The sequence below is a fragment of the Sapajus apella genome, unplaced genomic scaffold (assembly GCF_009761245.1).
Source record: "Sapajus apella isolate SASKATOON/1434 unplaced genomic scaffold, GSC_monkey_1.0 scaffold78, whole genome shotgun sequence".
NCBI classification, from domain to species: domain Eukaryota; kingdom Metazoa; phylum Chordata; class Mammalia; order Primates; family Cebidae; genus Sapajus; species Sapajus apella.
The window spans coordinates 9,681,739-9,701,582 of record NW_022437018.1 but is presented as its reverse complement, the minus strand read 5'-3'; the positions used below and the strand labels follow the sequence as shown (position 1 = coordinate 9,701,582).

The 19,844-nt window shown below is 44.0% G+C and overlaps 1 protein-coding gene across 3 annotated transcripts in view; it reads right to left on the bottom strand.

Annotated features, from left to right (window-relative positions):
- The window catches only part of SIRT1 (sirtuin 1), a 43,842-nt gene extending 30,958 nt beyond the window's left edge, over nt 1-12,884 (bottom strand). The window contains exons 1-4 of one of the 3 annotated variants that reach the window (XM_032252601.1): nt 12,388-12,884; nt 10,028-10,144; nt 7,112-7,353; nt 4,650-4,802 (exon numbers count right to left, since the gene is read on the bottom strand). In XM_032252601.1, coding sequence (XP_032108492.1) covers nt 4,650-4,802; nt 7,112-7,353; nt 10,028-10,144; nt 12,388-12,823 — 948 coding nt within the window. In that variant the 5' untranslated portion in view covers nt 12,824-12,884. Of the gene's footprint in view, nt 1-4,649; nt 4,803-7,111; nt 7,354-10,027; nt 10,145-12,128; nt 12,354-12,387 lie in introns of those variants that run through there. The other 2 variants (XM_032252602.1, XM_032252604.1) reach the window with 2 other exon arrangements.
- Nucleotides 12,885-19,844: the final 6,960 nt, after the last annotated feature.

Below are 19,844 nucleotides of genomic sequence, written 5' to 3'. Positions count from 1 at the left end.
GAGAATTAAACAATGCACAAAGAATTTTATATGTAACTAACAATTGCAAAAGCTTGTAGATTTAACCATTACCATAAATGAAAATTCAGAAAAGTAAAATTAAATTTATAAGGCTGGGCGCAGTGGCTCTTGCCTGTAATCCCAGCACTTTGGGAGTCTGAGGTGGGGAGATCACAAGGTCAAGAGATCAAAACCATCCTGACCAACATGGCGAAACCCAGTCTCTACTAAAAATACAAAAATTAGCTGCGTGTGGTGGTGCACACCTGTAGTCCCAATTACTCGGGAGGCTGAGGCAAAATTGTTTGAACCCAGGAGGCGGAGGTTGCAGTGAGCAGGGCAAGATTCCACCTCAATAAATAAATTTATATAAACTGGGTTAGAAAACACCTTGTAAGTGAATGAATTTATTTTTTCAAAATTGCATATTCTCAGTGGCTGGGTGCGGTGGCTCATGTCTGTAATCCTAGCACTTTGGGAGGCCAAGGTGGGTGGATCACCTGAGGTCAGGAGTTCAAGACCAGCCTGGCCATCATGGTGAAACCCCATCTTAAAAAATTAAATTAAATTAAATTTCAATTTAAAAAAATGCATATTCTCCTTTCCCCACACCCTAAGATGGAGTCTTGCTCTGTCACCCAGGCTGGAGTGCAGTCGCAGGATCATGGCTCACTGCAAACTCCACCTCCCAGGTTCAAACAATTTTCCTGCCTCAACCTCCCCCGTATCTGGGATTACAGGTGCCCACCACCACACCCAGCTAATTTTTGTATTTTTAGTAGAGACAATGTATCACCATGTTAGCCAGGCTGGTCTCGATCTCTTGACCTCAGGTGATGTTCCTGCCTAGGCCTTCCAAAGTGCTGGGATTACAGATGTGAGCCACTGTGCCCAGCCCTTAAATTTCACTTAGATTGAAAATTCCAAGTAATGGAGAAGTGTGTTAAGAAAGTTACTGCTCTGTTAGAGCAGCACTGCTCGTGATCCGCCTGCCTTGGCCTCCCAAAGTGCTGGGATTACAGACATAAGCCACCGTACCCGGCCTGCATATTCTCCATTTTATACACAAGTGAAAAATGCTTATCCTCTTTAACCTTTTCTCCTCCCATGGAGTATAAAACCTGTACAGAGTGGTTAAGAGCCACTATAACAATTTAACAGTGTGCCATTATTATTATATTTCACGTATTTTCTCTTATACAGTCTCTAGATTTTTATTAAATGGATTTTAAAAGTTCTTAGGACTTATTTTTTGGGAGTAATTATGAATTGCTTCTACAGATTCTTACATGTCAAAGTTCATTTAAACTAAAGATGCATACCTGGTTTGCACACTAGACAACTAAGCAAACGATCCTCCTCACCTTGCTATTTCTACACTGTTACCATATTTTTCCAGTGTTGGGTTACCAAATGTACTTAAAACAATATATAAAAACTCGTTACCAAAAGAATAGTACTCCTAATTTTAGACATTTAACTGCACCTTATAACTTTACCAGGCAATTTAATATCTACTTAAGTAGATTTTCCTAAGTTGGTGAAGACAGGTGACAAGTTAGCTTTAGCAAGATACAATTTACAGCAAAACCTGGTGTGGTGGCTCATGCCTTGTAATCCCAGCCCTTTGGAAGGCCAAGGCTGGTGGATTGCTTGAGCTCGTGAGTTAAGAGACCAGTACGGACAATATGTCAAAACCCTGTCTCTACAAAAAATACAAAAATTAGCAGAGTGTGGGGGCACACACCTGTGGTCCCAGCTACCTGGGGAGCCAAAGTGGGAGGATCACCTGAGCCCAGGAGATCAACGCTGCAGTGAGCCATGATCACTACCGCACTCCAGACGAAGTGAGACCCTGTCTCAAAAACAGCAAAAAATAAAAAAATTTACAACAAAAATCTTGTGGGCATCATAAAAATGCACTAGTGAGTCAAGTTTTTGTAATAAGATTTAAGATCAAAGTAACTTCTAGTTACTTGCTGGTCTTCTGATGGTGCCAATGCCTGAGTCACATGGAGATTTCATAATGCCAGTGTCCTAGATCCAATTCAAGAAACCTTTAGTCATATTTCATTGGTCTTCAAAACCATGCAGTAGTACCACTAGTAGCAGATTAATAGTAAATCTTCACTAATCCATAATTAACAACAACAAAAAAAAAACTATATTATTTATTCAATCCAGGTATGAACCAGTTGTCTGCTCTAAAAGCTAGATATAGATGACCATCATTATTGTGGACATATGAAGTAAAAAGTTCAAATTATTAAGTTTTAAGTTCGAAATTATCCTGATGCCTGAAAACTTTTCAAATTCAGTTTAGTAATCATATTCAAGAATTTTTAACATAATTTTCCCACTTTACACTAATGCCCATTTAATGTACCACAACCTGGATAAAACAAAGATTACACTGGGTGGGGTGGAGGGTAGGGACAGGGTCTCACTATGTTGGCCAGGCTGAAACTCCTGAGTTCAAGCAATCTTCCTGTCTCAGCTTCTCAAAGCACTGGGATTACAGTGCTTTAAAGAAAATTACTTTTCTTTAAAGACAGTCACCAATTTATTCTGAATTAGCAGAGCTTCTCCTGTAGTCATGTAAATACATCACATGGTCCAAAAGTAGATGAGGCCACCATTTAGTTAAAATTTAGGTTTACTGGCCAGGTGCGGTGGGTGGCTCATGCCTATAATCCCAGCACTTTGGGAGGCCGAAGTGGGCAGATTATGAGGTCAGGATAAAATAAAATGACTCTTTCGAATACATATACCTCCAAGTTTAACAATAACAAATTTTGTAATTTCTTCTCAAAAGACTAAAATACAGGAAAGAAAACAGTTTTCTAATGACTAAATCTCTTGGGTATGGCATAATGCATTATTAAACTTCATACTCTAAAGCAGAGCTGTACAATAGATCTATGTGAGACACACACGTAACTTCAAATTTTTTTTTTTTTTTTTGAGACAGAGTTTCACTGTTGTTACCCAGGCTGGAGTGCAATGGCACCATCTCGGCTCACCGCAGCCTCCGCCTCCTGGGATCAGGCAGTTCTCCTGCCTCAGCCTCCTGAGTAGCTGGGATTACAGGCACGCGCCACCATGCCCAGCTAATGTTTTTTTGTAGTTTTAGTAGAGACGGGGTTTCACCATGTTGACCAAGATGGTCTCGATCTCTTGACCTCGTGATCCACCCGCCTCGGTCTCCCAAAGTGCTGGGATTACAGGCGTGAGCCACCGTGCCTGGCCCAAATTTTTTAATAACTACATTAAAGTGAAAACTGTCTGGGCACAGTGGCTCACGCCTGTAATCTCAGCATTTTGGAAGGCCGAGGTGGGTGCATCACCTGAAAAGTCAGGAGTCTACGGCCAGCCTGGCCAACCTGATGAAACCCCGTCTCTACTAAAAATACAAAAATTAGCTGGACGTGGTGGCAGGCGCCTGTAATCCCAGCTACTCAGGTGGCTGAGGCAAGAAAATCACCTGAACCTAGGAAGCAGAGGTTGCAGTGAGCCAAGACTGCACCACCACACTCTAGCCTGGACAACAGAGTGAGACTCCGTCTCCAAAAAAAAAAAAAAAAAAAGTGAAAACTTCAAAACATACATATATTTTTGAAAAGCTCTTGCTCTGTTGCCCAGGATGAAGTGCAGTGGCAGATCATGGTTCACTTAGAATATTGAGCTTCTGGACTCAAGGGATCTTGCTACCCCAGCTTCCTGAGTAGCTGGGTCTACAGGTGCATACCACCATGCCCAGCAAATTTTATTATTTATTTTATAGAGATGTGGTCTCAATATGTTGCTCAGGCTGGTCTCAAACTCCTGGCTCAACTGATCCTCCTACCTTGGTCTCCCAAAGTGCTGAGATTACAGACATGAGGCAACATGCACAGCCCAAAATATATTTTATTTAATCCAATATCAAAAGTGTTTCAAAAGAAAGAATTAAAAATTTTAAAAAGTATTATTTACATATAAAAACCAATATTTGTTTTATATTTAAATAAATAAAACTAATAAAATATTTTGTTTTTTCCATACTGGATCTCTAAAAATCTGATATGCCATCCACATTTATTGTACATGTCAACACATTTCAAGTACTCAACAGCCACGTGTAGCTGGACTAGTGGCTTCTGAACTGGACAGTGCAACTCTAGAGCAGAATAAGGCTCCTCTGCAACTTGTTGACAAAAATCCAACTCAAGAATCTTCCCCATCTCTAATTACAAATGATTTTTCGGGCACATCCTAATGTTAAAACTTTATTACAAAATCCCAAAGCAATGTTCTAACCTTTATAATCTGTAATAAAATATTATAAATTACAAGTTATATTACTTTTATATGGTGTACAAACCTCATTAAAAAAAGCCCAGGCAGATAACAACCATAGGTGAAGTGCAAACTTTAAAAATATGAAACTGTCTCTTTGAAAATAAGCTCACTCCTACAATGAAGAAAGGTAGATGATATTCGTTCTCTAGAAGTAAGGGAATCCTGGCCATAATGAGTGATCTTACTCTGCCACAGTAGCAGCATCCACTTTACTAAACAATGAATAATAATCTTAAAATGGCTATGTATGAACAAAATACTTTTTCAAGAGACGAGGCCAAAGAAACAACCAGAAGAGTTCATAGTACCTTTGCAAACTTGAAGAATGGTCTTGGATCTTTTCTGAAATACTCAATATCAAACATCGCTTGAGGATCTGGAAGATCTGGGAAGTCTACAGCAAGGCGAGCATAAATACCATCCCTTGACCTGAAGTCAGGTATTCCACATGAAACAGACACCTAAAATGTGCATGGCATAATTTGCAAAATTAAATCTTCTACCTTTATAAAAACTAGCTCTCTTACCATATAACTAGGTAAGAGTTGACAAAGAAAATTTTAGTCTGAAACTCCTTTTAAGAAACAAAAATACAACCCTACCCTAATTTCAAGTAGAAATAAAACTCCCAAATAACTGAGTATAATTAAACATACCTCATATTCCACCTTTAACACAGATAAGGAATTTTTAAGTCAGGCTAATTTTAAACCTTTTAAGTGTTTAACCAACAAATTAATGCAAATGCAACTTGAAAAGAGAGTAAACCATCAACAAGTTATTTTAAGTAAAGAAGAATTTTTATTTTTATTTTTTGAGACAGTTTCCCTCTGACGCCCAGGCTGGAGGGCAGCAGTGCAATCATGGCTCACTGTAGCCTCAACCTTTCAGGCTCAAGTAATCCTCCCACCTCAGCTTCCTGAGTAGCTGGGACTACAGGTACACCAGGCTAATTTTTTTTGTAGAGACGGGGGTCTCACTCTGTTGCTCAGGGTGGTCTCAAACTCCGGGGCTCAAATGTTCCTCCCACTTTAGCCTCTCAAAGTGCTGGAATTATATTTATGAGCCACTGCACTAGCCAAGAATTTCTATCACAGACAAGTAATTCCAAAGAAATCACTCCTATAGCTAGGGTTCTATCACCACAATACTACGACATTTCTCTATTTTCATAAAAAATGGCCAGGCACAGTGGCTCATGCCTGTAATCCCAGCACTTTGGGAGGCCAAGGCAGGTGGATCACCTGAGGTCAGGAAATCGAGACCAATCTGGCCAACATGATGAAACCCCGTCTCTACTAAAAATACAAAAAATTAGCCGGTGCTGATAGCATGCTCCTATAATCCCAGCTATTTGAAAGGCTGAGGCAGGAGAATCGCTTGAACTTGGGAGACAGAGGTGGCAGTGAGCCGAGATCACACCATTGCACTCCAGCCTGGGCAACAAGGGCGAAACTCCGTCTCAAAAAACACAACAACAAAAAAAACAAAAACAAAAACCAGGAGAGATTGAGGCTACAGTGAGCCATGACAGCACCACTGTACTCCAGCCAGGGCAACAGAGCAAGACCCTGTCTCAGAAAAATTTTTAAAAGGCTGTATATTTCAATTCTTCATTTCTTTAAGAACAGACTTATATACTAATTATACAAAAAATCCTGACATTTCAAATAGAGATTTCAGAAGTTATTGTTTCATCATCTTACCAGAGTTGACTCCAATTTGACCTGGAGTCAAGGTCAATTTAAGATAAGTTAAACAAACTTGTCTACATCCTTATCTGTCAGCCGAACATACTTCTGATGATCATTTAAGATTATGTAACACCCTTTCACAATTCGAAATGGCAGAAAACAGGACAAAATTTTACTACAGCAGTTGCACTGGTTGCTAACATGTAATATACCCTGTATGAAATACACACTGTACAATAGCCTTAGGTAACTAATTAGCTGAGACCCTAAGGTAGATCAAACAGAAAATGTCAAGTCACCACAATCCTAACATCTTAATTTAAAATGGAGGGATGATAGGAATCTCTTATTTTCCCAACATTAAGTTCTTCACTTGTGAATACCAACTAGGTTTCCAGTTTCTCATAAAAATCAAACAAATGCTGGGCGCGGTGGCTCACGCCTGTAATCCCAGCACTTTGGGAGGCCGAGGCGGGTGGATCACGAGGTCAAGAGATCGAGACCATCCTGGTCAACATGGTGAAACCCCGTCTCTACTAAAAATACAAAAATTCAGTTGGGCATGGTGGTGTGTGCCTGTAATCCCAGCTACTCCGGAAGCTGAGGCAGGAGAATTGCCTGAACCCAGGAGGCAGAGGTTGCCGTGAGCCGAGATCGCACCATTGCACTCCAGCCTGGGTAACAAGAGCGAAACTCCGTCTCAAAAAAAAAAAAAAAAAAATCTCAAACAAATATCCAATTTCTCCTTCAGACTCTGACGTACCTTAACAAAAGCAGAGTTTCAATTGCCTGCATCTCCTTTAGGAGCTGTGATATAATGTAGGTAAAAATCTTGCTTTAATTCCATTTACCCACTGTGCTATAAATAAGCAGAAGCAAATTTTTTTAAAGGCTCTTGGAGAGGTTTTAAAAATCTGAACTAATTTAGCAACTGCTGCTGCACTCAGTTTTTGGCAGTTTCCAAACATCCATTATCATGTAAGGATAAATCCTCCTAAACCAGAAAAATGTTTCCTACTTGGAAAAGGCATAAGAAAATACATTTACCACTTCCCCCATTTACTAGTCTTACATACCCCAGCTCCAGTTAGAACTATAATTTTTTTGCACTCTTGCAGTAATTTCACAGCATCTTCGATTGTATTGATATCTTTTCTTTTTTTCCTTTTTGGTGGTTCTGAAAGGATGTTAATAACAATCTGCCATAGTGTCATATCATCCAATTCAGGTGGAGGAATTGTTTCCGGCAATAAATCTTTAAGAATTGTTCGAGGATCTGTGCCAATCATAAGATGTTGCTGAACAAAAGTATATGGACCTACAATAAGGGGGAAAAGACTTAGATCAAGTCAACTTGTCAAGTAATTCGAAATCTCATTTATTTTCTGAGGTAATGAGTTAGCAATCTGTGAGGGTTTTTTGCAAAGTAAGAAAATGTAATTTAATGGTCTTTCATTCTTAGTACACCCCCATAATTAATGCTATATCCCAATGAAACTAGGAAGATCTAATCAAGAGTTGGGAGACCACCTTGAGCTCCAAGTACATATTTTAAGAACCTAACAACCAAAATTAAGTTCTTATGGTTAAAATCTAGAAACACACACCATAATAACACTGAAGTATTTACAAAAAGGTTCTACAAGTCAACACAGAAAAGATCATACCAGTCCTAAAAGCCTATACTACTTATCATTAAAACCACACAGGAAAAAGAAATGAAAACCTATACATAACTGCCATCTTAATTACTTTTTCGGTAATTTTTCAATTTGATCTTAACTAATCTTTCAAAATAATACATACGATGTTGTTGTTCTGAGAATTAATCATTTTCTTTTCTTTTTTTTTTTGGAGACAAGAGTTTCAATCTTGTTGCCCAGGCTGGAATGCAATGGCTCGATCTTGGCTCACCACAACCTCCGACTCCCAGGTTCAATCGATTCTCCTACCTCAGCCTCCCGAGTAGCTGGGATTAGAGGTACGTGCCATCAAGCTTGGCTGTTTTATTTATTTATTTTTTGGTACTTTTAGTAGAGGCAGGGTTTCACCGTGTTAGCCAGGATGGCCTTGATCTCCTGACCTGGTGGTCCGCCTGCCTCGGTCTCCCAAAGTGCTGGGATTACTGGCGTGAACCACCATGCCCAGCCTAATCATTTTCTTTTACCCTGAAATTGCTGAAATCAGCTCCCTAGCTTGATTAAACAACAAAAAATCTTTAAATAAAAAACTACAGACACCAAAGAGAAACTAATCTTTACTATGTTTAAATAATCAAACCATTTGTAAAGAGTGAGAACATAAAAAGATTCACTTTCAGCTTGGAGAGGTGGCTCACGCCTATAATCCCAACACTTTGGAAGCCCGAGAGGGGAAGATCACTTCAGGTCACGAGTTCGAGACCAGCCTGGCCGACATGGCAAAACTGTCTCTACTAAAAATACAAAAATTATCCAGGTGTGGTGGCATGCTCCTATAATCCTAGCTACTCAGGAGGCTGAGACATGAGAATCACTTGAATCCAGAAGGTAGAGGTTGTAGTGAGCCGAGATTGGCCACCGCATTCCAGCCTAGGTGACAAAGACTCCATCTCAAAAAAAAAAAGGGAAAAGAAAAGAAAGAAAATGATGGTTATAAAGTGGTATAACCACTTTCAAGATGGTTATACCTTTGGTATAAAAATCTGAAAATGGCCAGGCGCAGTGGCTCACGCCTGTAATCCCAGCACTTTGGGAGGCCGAGGCGGGTGGATCACGAGGTCAAGAGATCGAGACCATCCTGGTCAACATGGTGAAACCCCGTCTCTACTAAAAATACAAAAATTCAGCTGGGCATGGTGGTGTGTGCCTGTAATCCCAGCTACTCAGGAGGTTGAGGCAGGAGAATTGCCTGAACCCAGGAGGCAGAGGTTGCGGTGAGCCGAGATCGCGCCATTGCACTCCAGCCTGGGTAACAAGAGCGAAAACTCCGTCTCAAAAAAAAAAAAAAAAAAATCTTAAAATGCTTTCTATTATAAAATACTTTCCCATTTCATTCACATACTAAATATTTATTCACATGTTTATTAAATATTTATTTTTATTAAATATTTATTGAGCACAAACTATGTGCCAGGCACATTTTAGGCACTGACAAAACAGCAGTATACGAATCAGTCGAAAATTCCTGCTCCCTGGCCAGACGCAGTGGCTCACACCTGTAATCCCAGCACTTTGGGAGGTTTCCTAAGCGCATCACCTGAGGTTGGGAGCTCGAGACCAGGCTCACCAACATGGAGAAACCCCCGTCTCTAATAAAAATACAAAATTAGTCAGGCATGGTGGCGCATGCCTATAATCTCAGCTACTAAGGAGGCAGAAGAAGTGGTGCTTAAAGCCGGGAGGCGGAGACTGCGGTGAGCCGAGATTGTGCCATTGCACTCCCACCTGGGCAACAAGAGCAAAACTTCGTGACCCAAAAAAAAAAAAAAAAAAACAAAAAAAACCCTACTCCCATGGAACTTATATTCTAGACCAGGAAACAATACAATGTAAGATATAGCACTTGTTGAGAAGTGATAAGTATAAAAGTGAAAAAACAAGAAATATGCAGTGAGTGAGGAAGACAGTCTAACTGGATGAAGGAAAAAAAAAAGGCCAGGTGCAAGGCCTCACGCCTGTAATCCCAGCACTTTGGGAGGCCAAGGCAGGCGGATCACAAATTAGGAGTTTGAGACCAGCCTGACCAACATGGTGAAACCCTGTCTCCACTGAAAAAAAAAAAAAAAAAAAATTCAAAAATTAGCCAGGCATGGGGGTGGGTGTCTGTAATCCCAGCTACTCAGAAGGCTGAGGTGGGAGAATTGCTTAAACCCAGGAGGTGGAGGTGGCTGTGAGCTGAGATTGTGCCACTGCACTCCATCCAGCCTGGGCAACAGAGTTAGACTGTCTCAAAAAAACCAACAAGGACAACAAAAAGCATATATTTACTCTCTTAACAGCTCTGAGCCCTACCTATCCGTGGCCTTGGAGTCCAGTCACTAGAGCTTGCATGTGAGGCTCTATCCTCCTCATCACTTTCACAGGAATGAAACCCATTAGTGATAATTTCATCACCGAACAGAAGGTTATCTGCAAAACAAACCAAAAGTCAGCCAAGGCTACCAAAACAATGTGCACCTAAAATGTACAAAGACCTATAAAGGGTTATACTGCAATCATTTTCATCAAGTACAGCATTTAAAATTTATACTGCGTGTGTAAATGCTTATGGGGTCGGCTTGCACTTCTCACAGATACAGTTTCTTCATCTTTAGGAATTCTGCTCAGACTCTAAAAGTTTCGGCCAAAATCTAAAAATAAGTCTACTTAAACAGAAAAGATAGTAACATACAGCAAGTATTGACCACAAACAATAGAGTTCGTGAAACTTATAATTAATGAAAATTTACACAAAAATGTCATTCAAATAAAACCGTGGCAAAGCGCACTTTAAACTTTCATACTAAACATAGGTATCTCTGCCGGGCACGGTGGCTCAAGCCTGTAATCCCAGCACTTTGGGAGGCCGAGGCGGGTGGATCACGAGGTCGAGAGATCGAGACCATCCTGGTCAACACGGTGAAACCCCGTCTCTACTAAAAAATACAAAAAATTAGCTGGGCATGGTGGTGCGTGCCTGTAATCCCAGGTACTCAGGAGGCTGAGGCAAGAGAATTGCCTGAACCCAGGAGGCGGAGGTTGCGGTGAGCCGAGATCGTGCCATTGCACTCCAGCCTGGGTAACAAGAGCGAAACTGTCTCAAAAAAAAAAATAAAAAAAATAGGTATCTCTGAACTGTTTCCTCTATTAAATAATAAACAGTACTAACAACACAATTATTAATAATAAATTAGCATTCAATTGTGTTACTTGAAATCAGGGTCTCTTGGCAGGGCACAGTGTCTACACCTGTGACTGACGCGGGCGGATCACCTTAGGTCGGGAAGTTCGAGACCACACTGGCCAACGTGATGAAACCCCATCTCTATATTTAAAAAAAAAAATTAAATTAATTTTTTAAAAAAAGGCACGGCCAGGCGTGGTGGCTCACGCCTGTAATCCAAGCACTTTGGAGGCCAAGGCGGGCGGATCACCTCAGGTCAGGAGTTCAAGACCAGCCTGACCAACATGGTGAAACCTCGTCTTAATAAAAATAAATTTAAAAAATAATGATTTTTAAAAGGCACACATTACTTTTTTTGAGGCGGGGTCTCACTGTGTTGTCCATCGTGGAGTGCAGTGGCGGGATCATAGTTCACTGCAACCACGAACTCCCGGGCTCAAGCGAACCTCCCGCCTCAGTATTTCGGACTACAACTGTGCACCACCATGCCCGGCTAATCTTTCTTTTAAATTTTTAGTAGAAAGGTGGTTTCGCTATGTTGCCCAGGCTGGTCTAAAACTTCCAGGCTCAAGAGATCCTCCCGCTTTGGCCTCCCAAAGGGCTGGGATTACAACAAAAGAGCCACTGCGCCTGGCCTGACCCAAATATTGATGAAGATGAACACCTCTCAAAAATAGAAACTCCTCAGGTCAAAAACATGACAAATGCAACATATCTTCTTCATTATACTAGAAATGTTAAATTTGTGTCTCACTACATACATACAAAAGAGTACGCTTCGCCTCAACACCGTTACCGTACACAAGAGCAAGATTAAAATAAAAGTAATATGAACTGCTCTAAAAGTACTATGACTCTCCCAGGCCCGCTACTAATTGCATTACAGAATGGTAATGTCTTTAGGAACAGCCATGTTCTTTATATTTTGCAGGCTGTGACTACAGAACCAAACAGATTTGCTCTTTTAAAAACTGTAATTTCAGGCATAAAAATATAGACCCTAAAAAAAAAGCAAATTGCACAGGTGTCAGTTTGCGAAAAGTAATTGAAAATGCCGACGAACGGGACAGCAAAAAGTTGCAGACTTAAGTGTGCTGGGGGGGTGGGAGAAAAAAGCAGCCCCCAAAAAAGGCAAAGAAAGGGGAAAAAAAGCTCTAACAAAAGCAATATGCTAGAAGAGTAAGCGGGGAGAGAAAACTTATTTTAAAGCGACTGCAAGAGCCTCCCGACCTGGCTACTGCGCAAAGCGCAAGGCCGCCCAGGCGGTCCACGGAAAGAGAAAAAGAAAGAATCCACCAGCAGCTCCCGCAGCAGGAACCGCAGCCCCGGAGGAGCGCAGCTGAGCGGAGGGCCGTGTGGGGAGGAGAACGCCACGGAGCCTGCCCTGAGTCCCCGGCCCGTCCCAGAGACCCCCTCAACCCCACGCCAGGAGGGTCCCCGGGAGAGGGAGGAGGGGATGCGCAGTTCCGGCTGCCCGCACCCTGCGCACCTCGGTACCCAATCGCCGCCGCCGCCGCCTCTTCCTCCTCCTCGCCCTCGTCGTCGTCGTCTTCGTCGTAGAAGTTGTCAGCCGGCGGTGGCTCCCGAGATAGGCCCTGCAGGCCCGGCCCATTGTCTCCTTCCCCAGCCGCGGCCGTCGCCTGGGCCTCTTGCTCCCCGCCCGCCGCCGCCGCTCCCACTGCCCCTGCCTCCGCCTCCCGCCACAGCGCCGCCGCAGCCGCCGGGCAGCTCCCGGCCGCCGCCGGCACCTCACGCTCCAGTGCCTCCCCACCGAGCTCGTTCGGGCTCCGCTCGGGGCCGAGACCATCTCTCCGCGGCCTCTTGCGGAGCGGCTCCCCGGCGGGCGGCGACGCGGCCTCCCTCTCGGCCGCCGCCGCCGAGGGGGAGCCGCCGGGCTGAAGGACGAGGGCCGCCTCGTCCGCCATCTTCCAACTGCCTCTCTGGCCCTCCTCCGTCGCCTCCTCTGCTCCCGCTCGACGCGCGGCACTGGCGCCCCCGCGGCTCCTGCTGCGGGAGATTTAAACCCCGTCACGTGACCCGCCCCATCGCCGCCCCCGCCCTCTCGGCGCTCCCGCCACCCACGCGGGCCAGACCACAACACTACGGGTCACGTGGCGGGCGGAGGCAGCTGCGTCTAACTACTCCGCCTGAGCTGGTAGGAAACTCTGCCCCGGCGTCCCGCGGCCCTGCCCTTCTGTGGTAGGGGTGTTGTGCAGCCAAATTCGCCCCTCGGCGGCTTTCTCAACTTCTCTTTCAAATCGACCTCAAATCGTTACTGTCCGAACAGCTCAAGTTTTGGTCCGCCCTGGGAATTTCCACTTCTGCCTCAAGTGTGCACCTGGTCTGCCTTAGCCTTGTCTAGATTTAGCTAAGGGTTAAAACACACCTGAAGCTGGCTAAGACTCAGCTCCCTGAAATACGCTGGATAGCCACTCTGTTTCGTTAATGAGTAGGAAGAGAGGCTGAAGGAGGCGGCTCCCTTCCCATTCTCCTCACACCATTCTCACGGCTCTTTAGCTCCTTTTTCTGCTCCTTGCTTCTCTCCTTAGTCGGTTGTTTTTGCCCCTCTCCATCACTTGTAGGGTGGTATAGATTGGCAGATCCTTTAAGGCATATATCCTCATGGGAAGACGACCTTTGACATGAGAGTTTGGAGATCAGCCGGTTTGCATTCTGGCCCCAGCTTGGCTTCAAGTGTGTGTGAAGTCCCTTCTCTGGGCCTCAGTTTTCTCTCGTTCAAAATGGGTGTGTTGGGTCAATATGAGGAGAGTACAGAAGGAAAAGGACTTGGCCTCCATGCACATCTGCGCTTGGTTAAAATTTGGAGTCCTTCCTTTCTAGCATGAGCTATCTATGTAGCCATTTATTTATTTATTTATTTAAGATGGAGGCTTGCTCTGTCGCCAGGCTGGAGTGCAGAGACACGATCTCGGCTCGCTGCAACCTCCGTCTCCCAGGTTCAAGCGATTTTCCTGCCTCCGCCACCTGAGTAGCTGGGATTACAGGCGCGCCACCACGCCTGGCCCTATGTAGCCTTTTCTAAACCCAATTTTTCTCATGTCTTAAATGATAATAATACGTATTTTGCAGGGTCATGGTGAGATTAAATGAGATAACCCGGTGTAAAATGAGAGGTACCTAGTAGTTCAAAAGCGTTAGTGGAAAGCCTTTCCAGTTACTTTCTTCCCTCCCTGCAATTCTGGGACACTGTGACTCCATAGCTAACCATAACTGAGGACCCATATAACCCATAGTAGATCTAGAGCCAGTGTTTGTTGTGGCATCTGCCTGGAGCACAGCGTTTCTGTCAAAATCTTTAATAGAGATGGGGTCTTGCTGTGTTGCCCAGGTTGGCCTCAAACTCCTGACCTCAGGCATCCTCCTGCCTATTTTGTCTTTTTCACTACGTTAGAAAACAAGTGTTGGCCGGGCGTGGTGGCTCACCCCTGTAATCCCAGCACTTTGGGAGGCCAACGTGGGCAGATCACGAGGTCGGGAGTTTGAGACCAGCCTGACCAACATGGTAAAACCCTGTCCTTACTAAAAATACAAAAAATTAGCCGGGTGTGGTGGCGCATGCCTGTAATCCCAGCTACTCAGGAGGCTGAGGCAGGAGAATTGCTTGAAGCCGGGAGGCGGAGGTTTCAGTGAGCTGAGATCGTGCCACTGCACTCCAGGGTGACAGGGCAAGACTCCACCTCACCAAAAAAAAAAAAAGACAAATGGTGTACTTTCCTACAGAACTTAGTATTCTGCACTTTATCAAACAACATTTGGGTAGCTGTGTGAAATTTCCAAACTATGGCAAATAGGCTGTTTAGTAATGCAGCCTGCCTTCCACCAGCAGTATGTAAACCTAGATCAGGTTCTCAACTGGGAAATTTTGCCCTCCATCCCCCAGAGGACATTTGACATTTCAAAGACATTTTTGGTTGTCACACCTGCGAGAAGGATGTACTACTGGCATCCAGTGGTTAGAGACCAGGGGTGCTGCTAAACGTTCTAGAAATCTAGAGAATAGCCGTCTGCAACAAATAGTTATCCAGCCAAAGTTTCAACAGTACCATGGTTGAGAAACACTGACCTAAAGTTTCAACCCTATAGGGCAAGTGGTAATGATTGAGGCTTTAAGTGAGGAAAGTTTCCAAGGGAATGAAGGGGCAAGCTTTTATTACCAAAGCTAGGTTGCCCAGTAGCATAGGAGTGATTTTCACACTGATTTTTATCAGAATCCACCCACTGAATGAACTTAACTCTATTGTATAGTATCATAAAGATATATTTCCTTTTTAAAGGACTCTCATTAATTAGTAAGAAAAAGATTGTAGCTTAGTTGGAAATAAAGAGTTCAGTTCACAGAAAATGGGACACGCCTGGCTTTTAAACATATGAAAAATGTAAAACCTCACTCATAATACAGAACTATGCATTAACCTACAACAAAATATCAGTTTTTACCCATCAAAATAGTAAGGAACTGGCCAGGCACAGTGACTCACACCTGTAATCCTAGAACGTTGGGAGGCCCTGCTGACAAATCGCTTGGGGTCAGGAGTTTGAGACCAGTCAGGCCAACATGGCAAAACTGCGTCTCTACTAAAAATACAAAAATCAGCTGGGCATGGTGGTTCGTGCCTCTAGTCCCAGCTACTAGGGAGGGTGAGGCAGGAGAATCGCTGAACCTGGGAGGCAGAGGTTGCAGTGAGCCAAGATCTTGCCACTGCACTCCAGCCTGGGTGACAGAGCAAGACTCCATCTCAAAAAAACAAAAACAAAACAAAAACAGGCCAGGCGCAGTGACTCATGCCTGAAATCCCAGCACTTTGGGAGGCTGAGGTGGGCAGATCACCTGTGGTCAGGAGTTTGAGACTAGCCTAGCCAACATGGCAAAACCCCGTCTATACTAAAAATACAAAAATTAGCCAGGTGTGGTGGCAGGTTCGTATAATTCCAGCTACTTGGGAGGGTGAGGCAGCAGAATCACTTGAACCCAGGAAGCAGAGGTTGCAGTGAGCCAAGGTAGCGCCACTGCACTCCAGCCTGGGCAACAAGAGCAAAACTCTGTCTCAATACAAACCCCAAGAAACAAAAAATAAAAAAAGAAGAAAAGAAAAAAGTTTCATAATCACATACTAAGTAATCCAAAAATTTCAATGGCTAAATGCAACAAAAGTTTTGGGTGCAGTGGCTCACGCCTGTAATCCCAGCACTTTGGGAGTCTGAGACAGGCAGATCACGAGGTCAGGAGATTAAGACCATCCTGGCTAACACGGCGAAACCCTGTCTCTACTAAAAATACAAAAAATTAGCCGGGCACAGTGGCACACGCCTATAGTCCCAGCTACTTGGGAGGCTGAGGCAGGTTAATTGCTTGAACCCAGGAGGTGGAGGTTGCAGTGAGCCAAGATCACACCACTGCACTCCAGCCTGGGTGACAGAGTGAGACTGCATCTCAAAAAAAAAAAAAGTTTATATCTCACATAGTAATCTAACATGGTTATTCCCTGGTGAGGTGGCTCTTTGGTGCAGCTTTCCTCCAAAAAGTGAACAAGAGACCCTTGTTCCTTCCATTTTGTAGCTCTGCCGTTGGACAAACAAAGGAAATTAAGTAACACCTGTTAAAGGGTTTTATAGACGAGTCCTGGAAGTTGAACCCACTACTCCTTCCCACATTCAACTTTCTAGAAATCAGACATGTGGCTACACACAAGGATGCCTTGGAGATTGTATTGTTCAGGATGACAGATTAGAGTAATGGGCTAGCAGAGACAATGACCAGCACTAAAACGTGCTCTAGCTGTATGTCCAAGTTGTCAGCTGGATACACTCATTCTAACTTTATAAAGTTTCCTATTAGCCTTTCACCTAATGAATCCACTCCTTTAATGGTGTCATGGACAGAATGTTTGTGTCCCTCAAAATTCATATGTTGGCCAGGCATAGTGTCTCATGCCTGTAATCCCAGCATTTGGGGAGGCCAAGGCAGGCAGGAGTTTGAGACCAGCTTGGCCAATAGGGCGAAACCCCATCTCTACTAAAAATACAAAAGTTAGCCAGGCATGGTGGCACATACCTGTAATCCCAGCTACTTAGGAGCCTGAGAGGGCAGGAGAATCGTTGGAATCCAGGAGGCGGAGGTTACAGTGAACTGAGTTCGTGCCACTGACTCCAGCCTGGGCAACAGAGAAAGACTCCATCTCAAAAAAAAAAAAAAAAAATTATACGTTGAATTCCTAACCCCCAAAATGATGGTATTGAGAGATGGGGCTTCTGAGATATGATTAGGTCATGAGGGTGGAGCCCTCACAAATGGAATCAGTGCCCTTATAAAAGAAACCCCAGACAACTTGCTCACTCTGTTTTCCCCACGTGAAGACACAGCAAGAAGATAGACTCCTGTAAACCAAGAAGAAGAAACTTACGCAAACCCAACCATTCTGGCATCCTGATCTCAGACTTCCAGCCTCCAGAACTGTGAGAAACAACTATTTGTTGTTAAGCTACCCAGTCTATGATAATTTTCTATAGCAGCAGAGGTGACTGAGGCAAATGAGATCTTCTGATAAATAGAAATATTCAATTTATTTATTTGTTTATTTATTTTATTTATTTATTTTTTTTTTTGAGACAGAGTTTTGCTCTGTTGTCCAGGCTGGAGTGCAGTGGCATGATCTAGGCTCACTGCAACCTCTGCTTCTTGGGTGCAAGCGATTCTCCTGCCTCAGCCTCCCGAGTGGCTGGGGTTACAGGTGCCCACCACCACACCCAGCTAATGTTTGTGTGTTTAGTAGAGACAGGGTTTCGCCATGTGTTGGCCAGGCTAGCCTCGAACTCCTGACCTCATGATTCGCCCACCTTGGCCTCCCAAAGTGCTGAGATTACAGACGTAAGCCACCACAGAAGTTTTTTATATTGTTGTTGTTTTGACACAGAGTCTCACTCTGTTGCCCAGGCTGAGTGCAGTGGCAGGATCTCGGCTCACTGCATCTTCTGACTCACAGGTTCAGTGATTCTCCTACCTCAGGCTCCCTGAGTAGCTGGGATTACAGGCGCCTCCAACCATGCCCTGCTGATTTTTGTGTTTTTAGTAGAGATAGAGTTTTACCATTTTAGCCAGGCTGATCGCGAACTCCTGACCTCAGGTGATCCACCTGCCTTGGCCTCCCAGAGTGCTGGGATTACAGGATCACTGTGCCCAGCTAGAAGTTTTTTATATTGATGAAGATCAGATTACCATTTATTTTCTTTTATGAATTTTTCTGTTGGTATTATGTGTAAGAACTCTACCTAACCCAAGGTCACAAATATTTTCTTAATTTCTCTTGTGAAAATTTTCTTTTTCTTTTTTTTTTTGAGACAGAGTCTGGCTCCATAGCCCAGGCTGGAGTGCAGTGGCACCATCTCAGCTCACTGGAATCTCCGTGTCCTGGGTTTAAGTGATTCTCCTGCCTTAGCCTCTGGAGTAGCTAGGACTACAGGCACCCGCCACTATCCCTGACTAATTTTTGTATTTTTAGTAGAGACGAGGTTTTGTCATGTTGGCCAGGCTGGTCTCGAACTCCTGACCTCAGGTGATCCGCGCGCCTTGGCCTCCCAAAGTGCTGGGATTATAGGCATGAGCCACTGCACCTGGCCTCTTATGAAAGTTCCATAGTTGTCCATTTTACACTTAAGACTATGTTCGTTTTAGGTTAGTTTTTGTATAAAGTGTGTGAATGAGTGGAAGTGCTTTTTGTTTTTGCTTTGTTATTTTTTGCCAATGGATATCTATTTGTTTGATCACCATTGCTTGAAAAGGTTATCCTTTCTCTGTTACATTTTTCTTGTTCCCTTGTTAAAAATCAATTGCTGGGCCGGGCGCGGTGGCTCACGCCTATAATCCCAGCACTTTGGGAGGCTGAGGCGGGCAGATCACGAGGTCAAGAGATCGAGACCACCCTGGTCAACAAGGTGAAACCTTGTCTCTACTAAAAATACAAAAATTAGCTGGGCATGATGGTGCGTGCCTGTAGTCCCAGCTACTCGGGAGGCTGAGGCAGGAGAATTGCTTGAACCCAGGAGGCGGAGGTTGCGGTGAGCCGAGATCGTGCCATTGCACTCCAGTCTGGGCAACAACAGCGAAACTCCATCTCAAAAAAAAAAAAAAAATCAATTGCTGGCCGGGCGCAGTGGCTCACGCCTGTAATCCCAGCACTTTGGGAGGCCGAGGCGGGTGGATCACGAGGTCAAGAGATCAAGACCATCCTGGCCAACATGGTAAAACCCTGTCTCTACTAAAAATACCATGTGGTCCCAGCTACTCGGGAGGCTGAGCATAAGAATCGCTTGAACCCAGGAAGTGGAAGTTGCAGTGAGCCGAGATTGCGCCACTGCACTCCAGCCTGGTGACAGAGCAAGACTCCGTCTCAAAAAAAAAAAAAAAAAGAAAAAAAAATCAATTGCTTATACTTTCGTAGGTCTCCTTCTGGACTCTGTTCTGTTCCATTGATGCAAATTCCATTGATGCAAATGTCTATGCTTTCTCCAACACAGTACTACACAGTTTTGTTTTTTTTTTGAGACAGAATCTCACTTTGTCACCAGGCTAGAGTACAGTGGTGTGATCTTGGCTCACTGCAACCTTCACCTTCCAGGTTTAAGTGATTCTCTTGCTTCAGCCTCTTGAGTAGCTAGGATTACAGGCGAGCGCCACCACACCCGACTAATTTTTGTGTTTTTTTTTTAGCAGAGATGGGGTTTCACCATGTTGGCCAGGATGGTTTCAATCTCCTGACCCTGTGATTGGCACACCCTGGTCTCCCGAACTGCTGGGATTACAGGTCCACAGTGCCTGGCCTTACACTTTATACTAAATCTTGAAATCAGGTAGTGCCCGTCCTCCAATATTTTTCTTCTTTTTCAAAATTGTTGAGGCTGGCCTGGCACAGCGGCTCATGCCTGTAATCC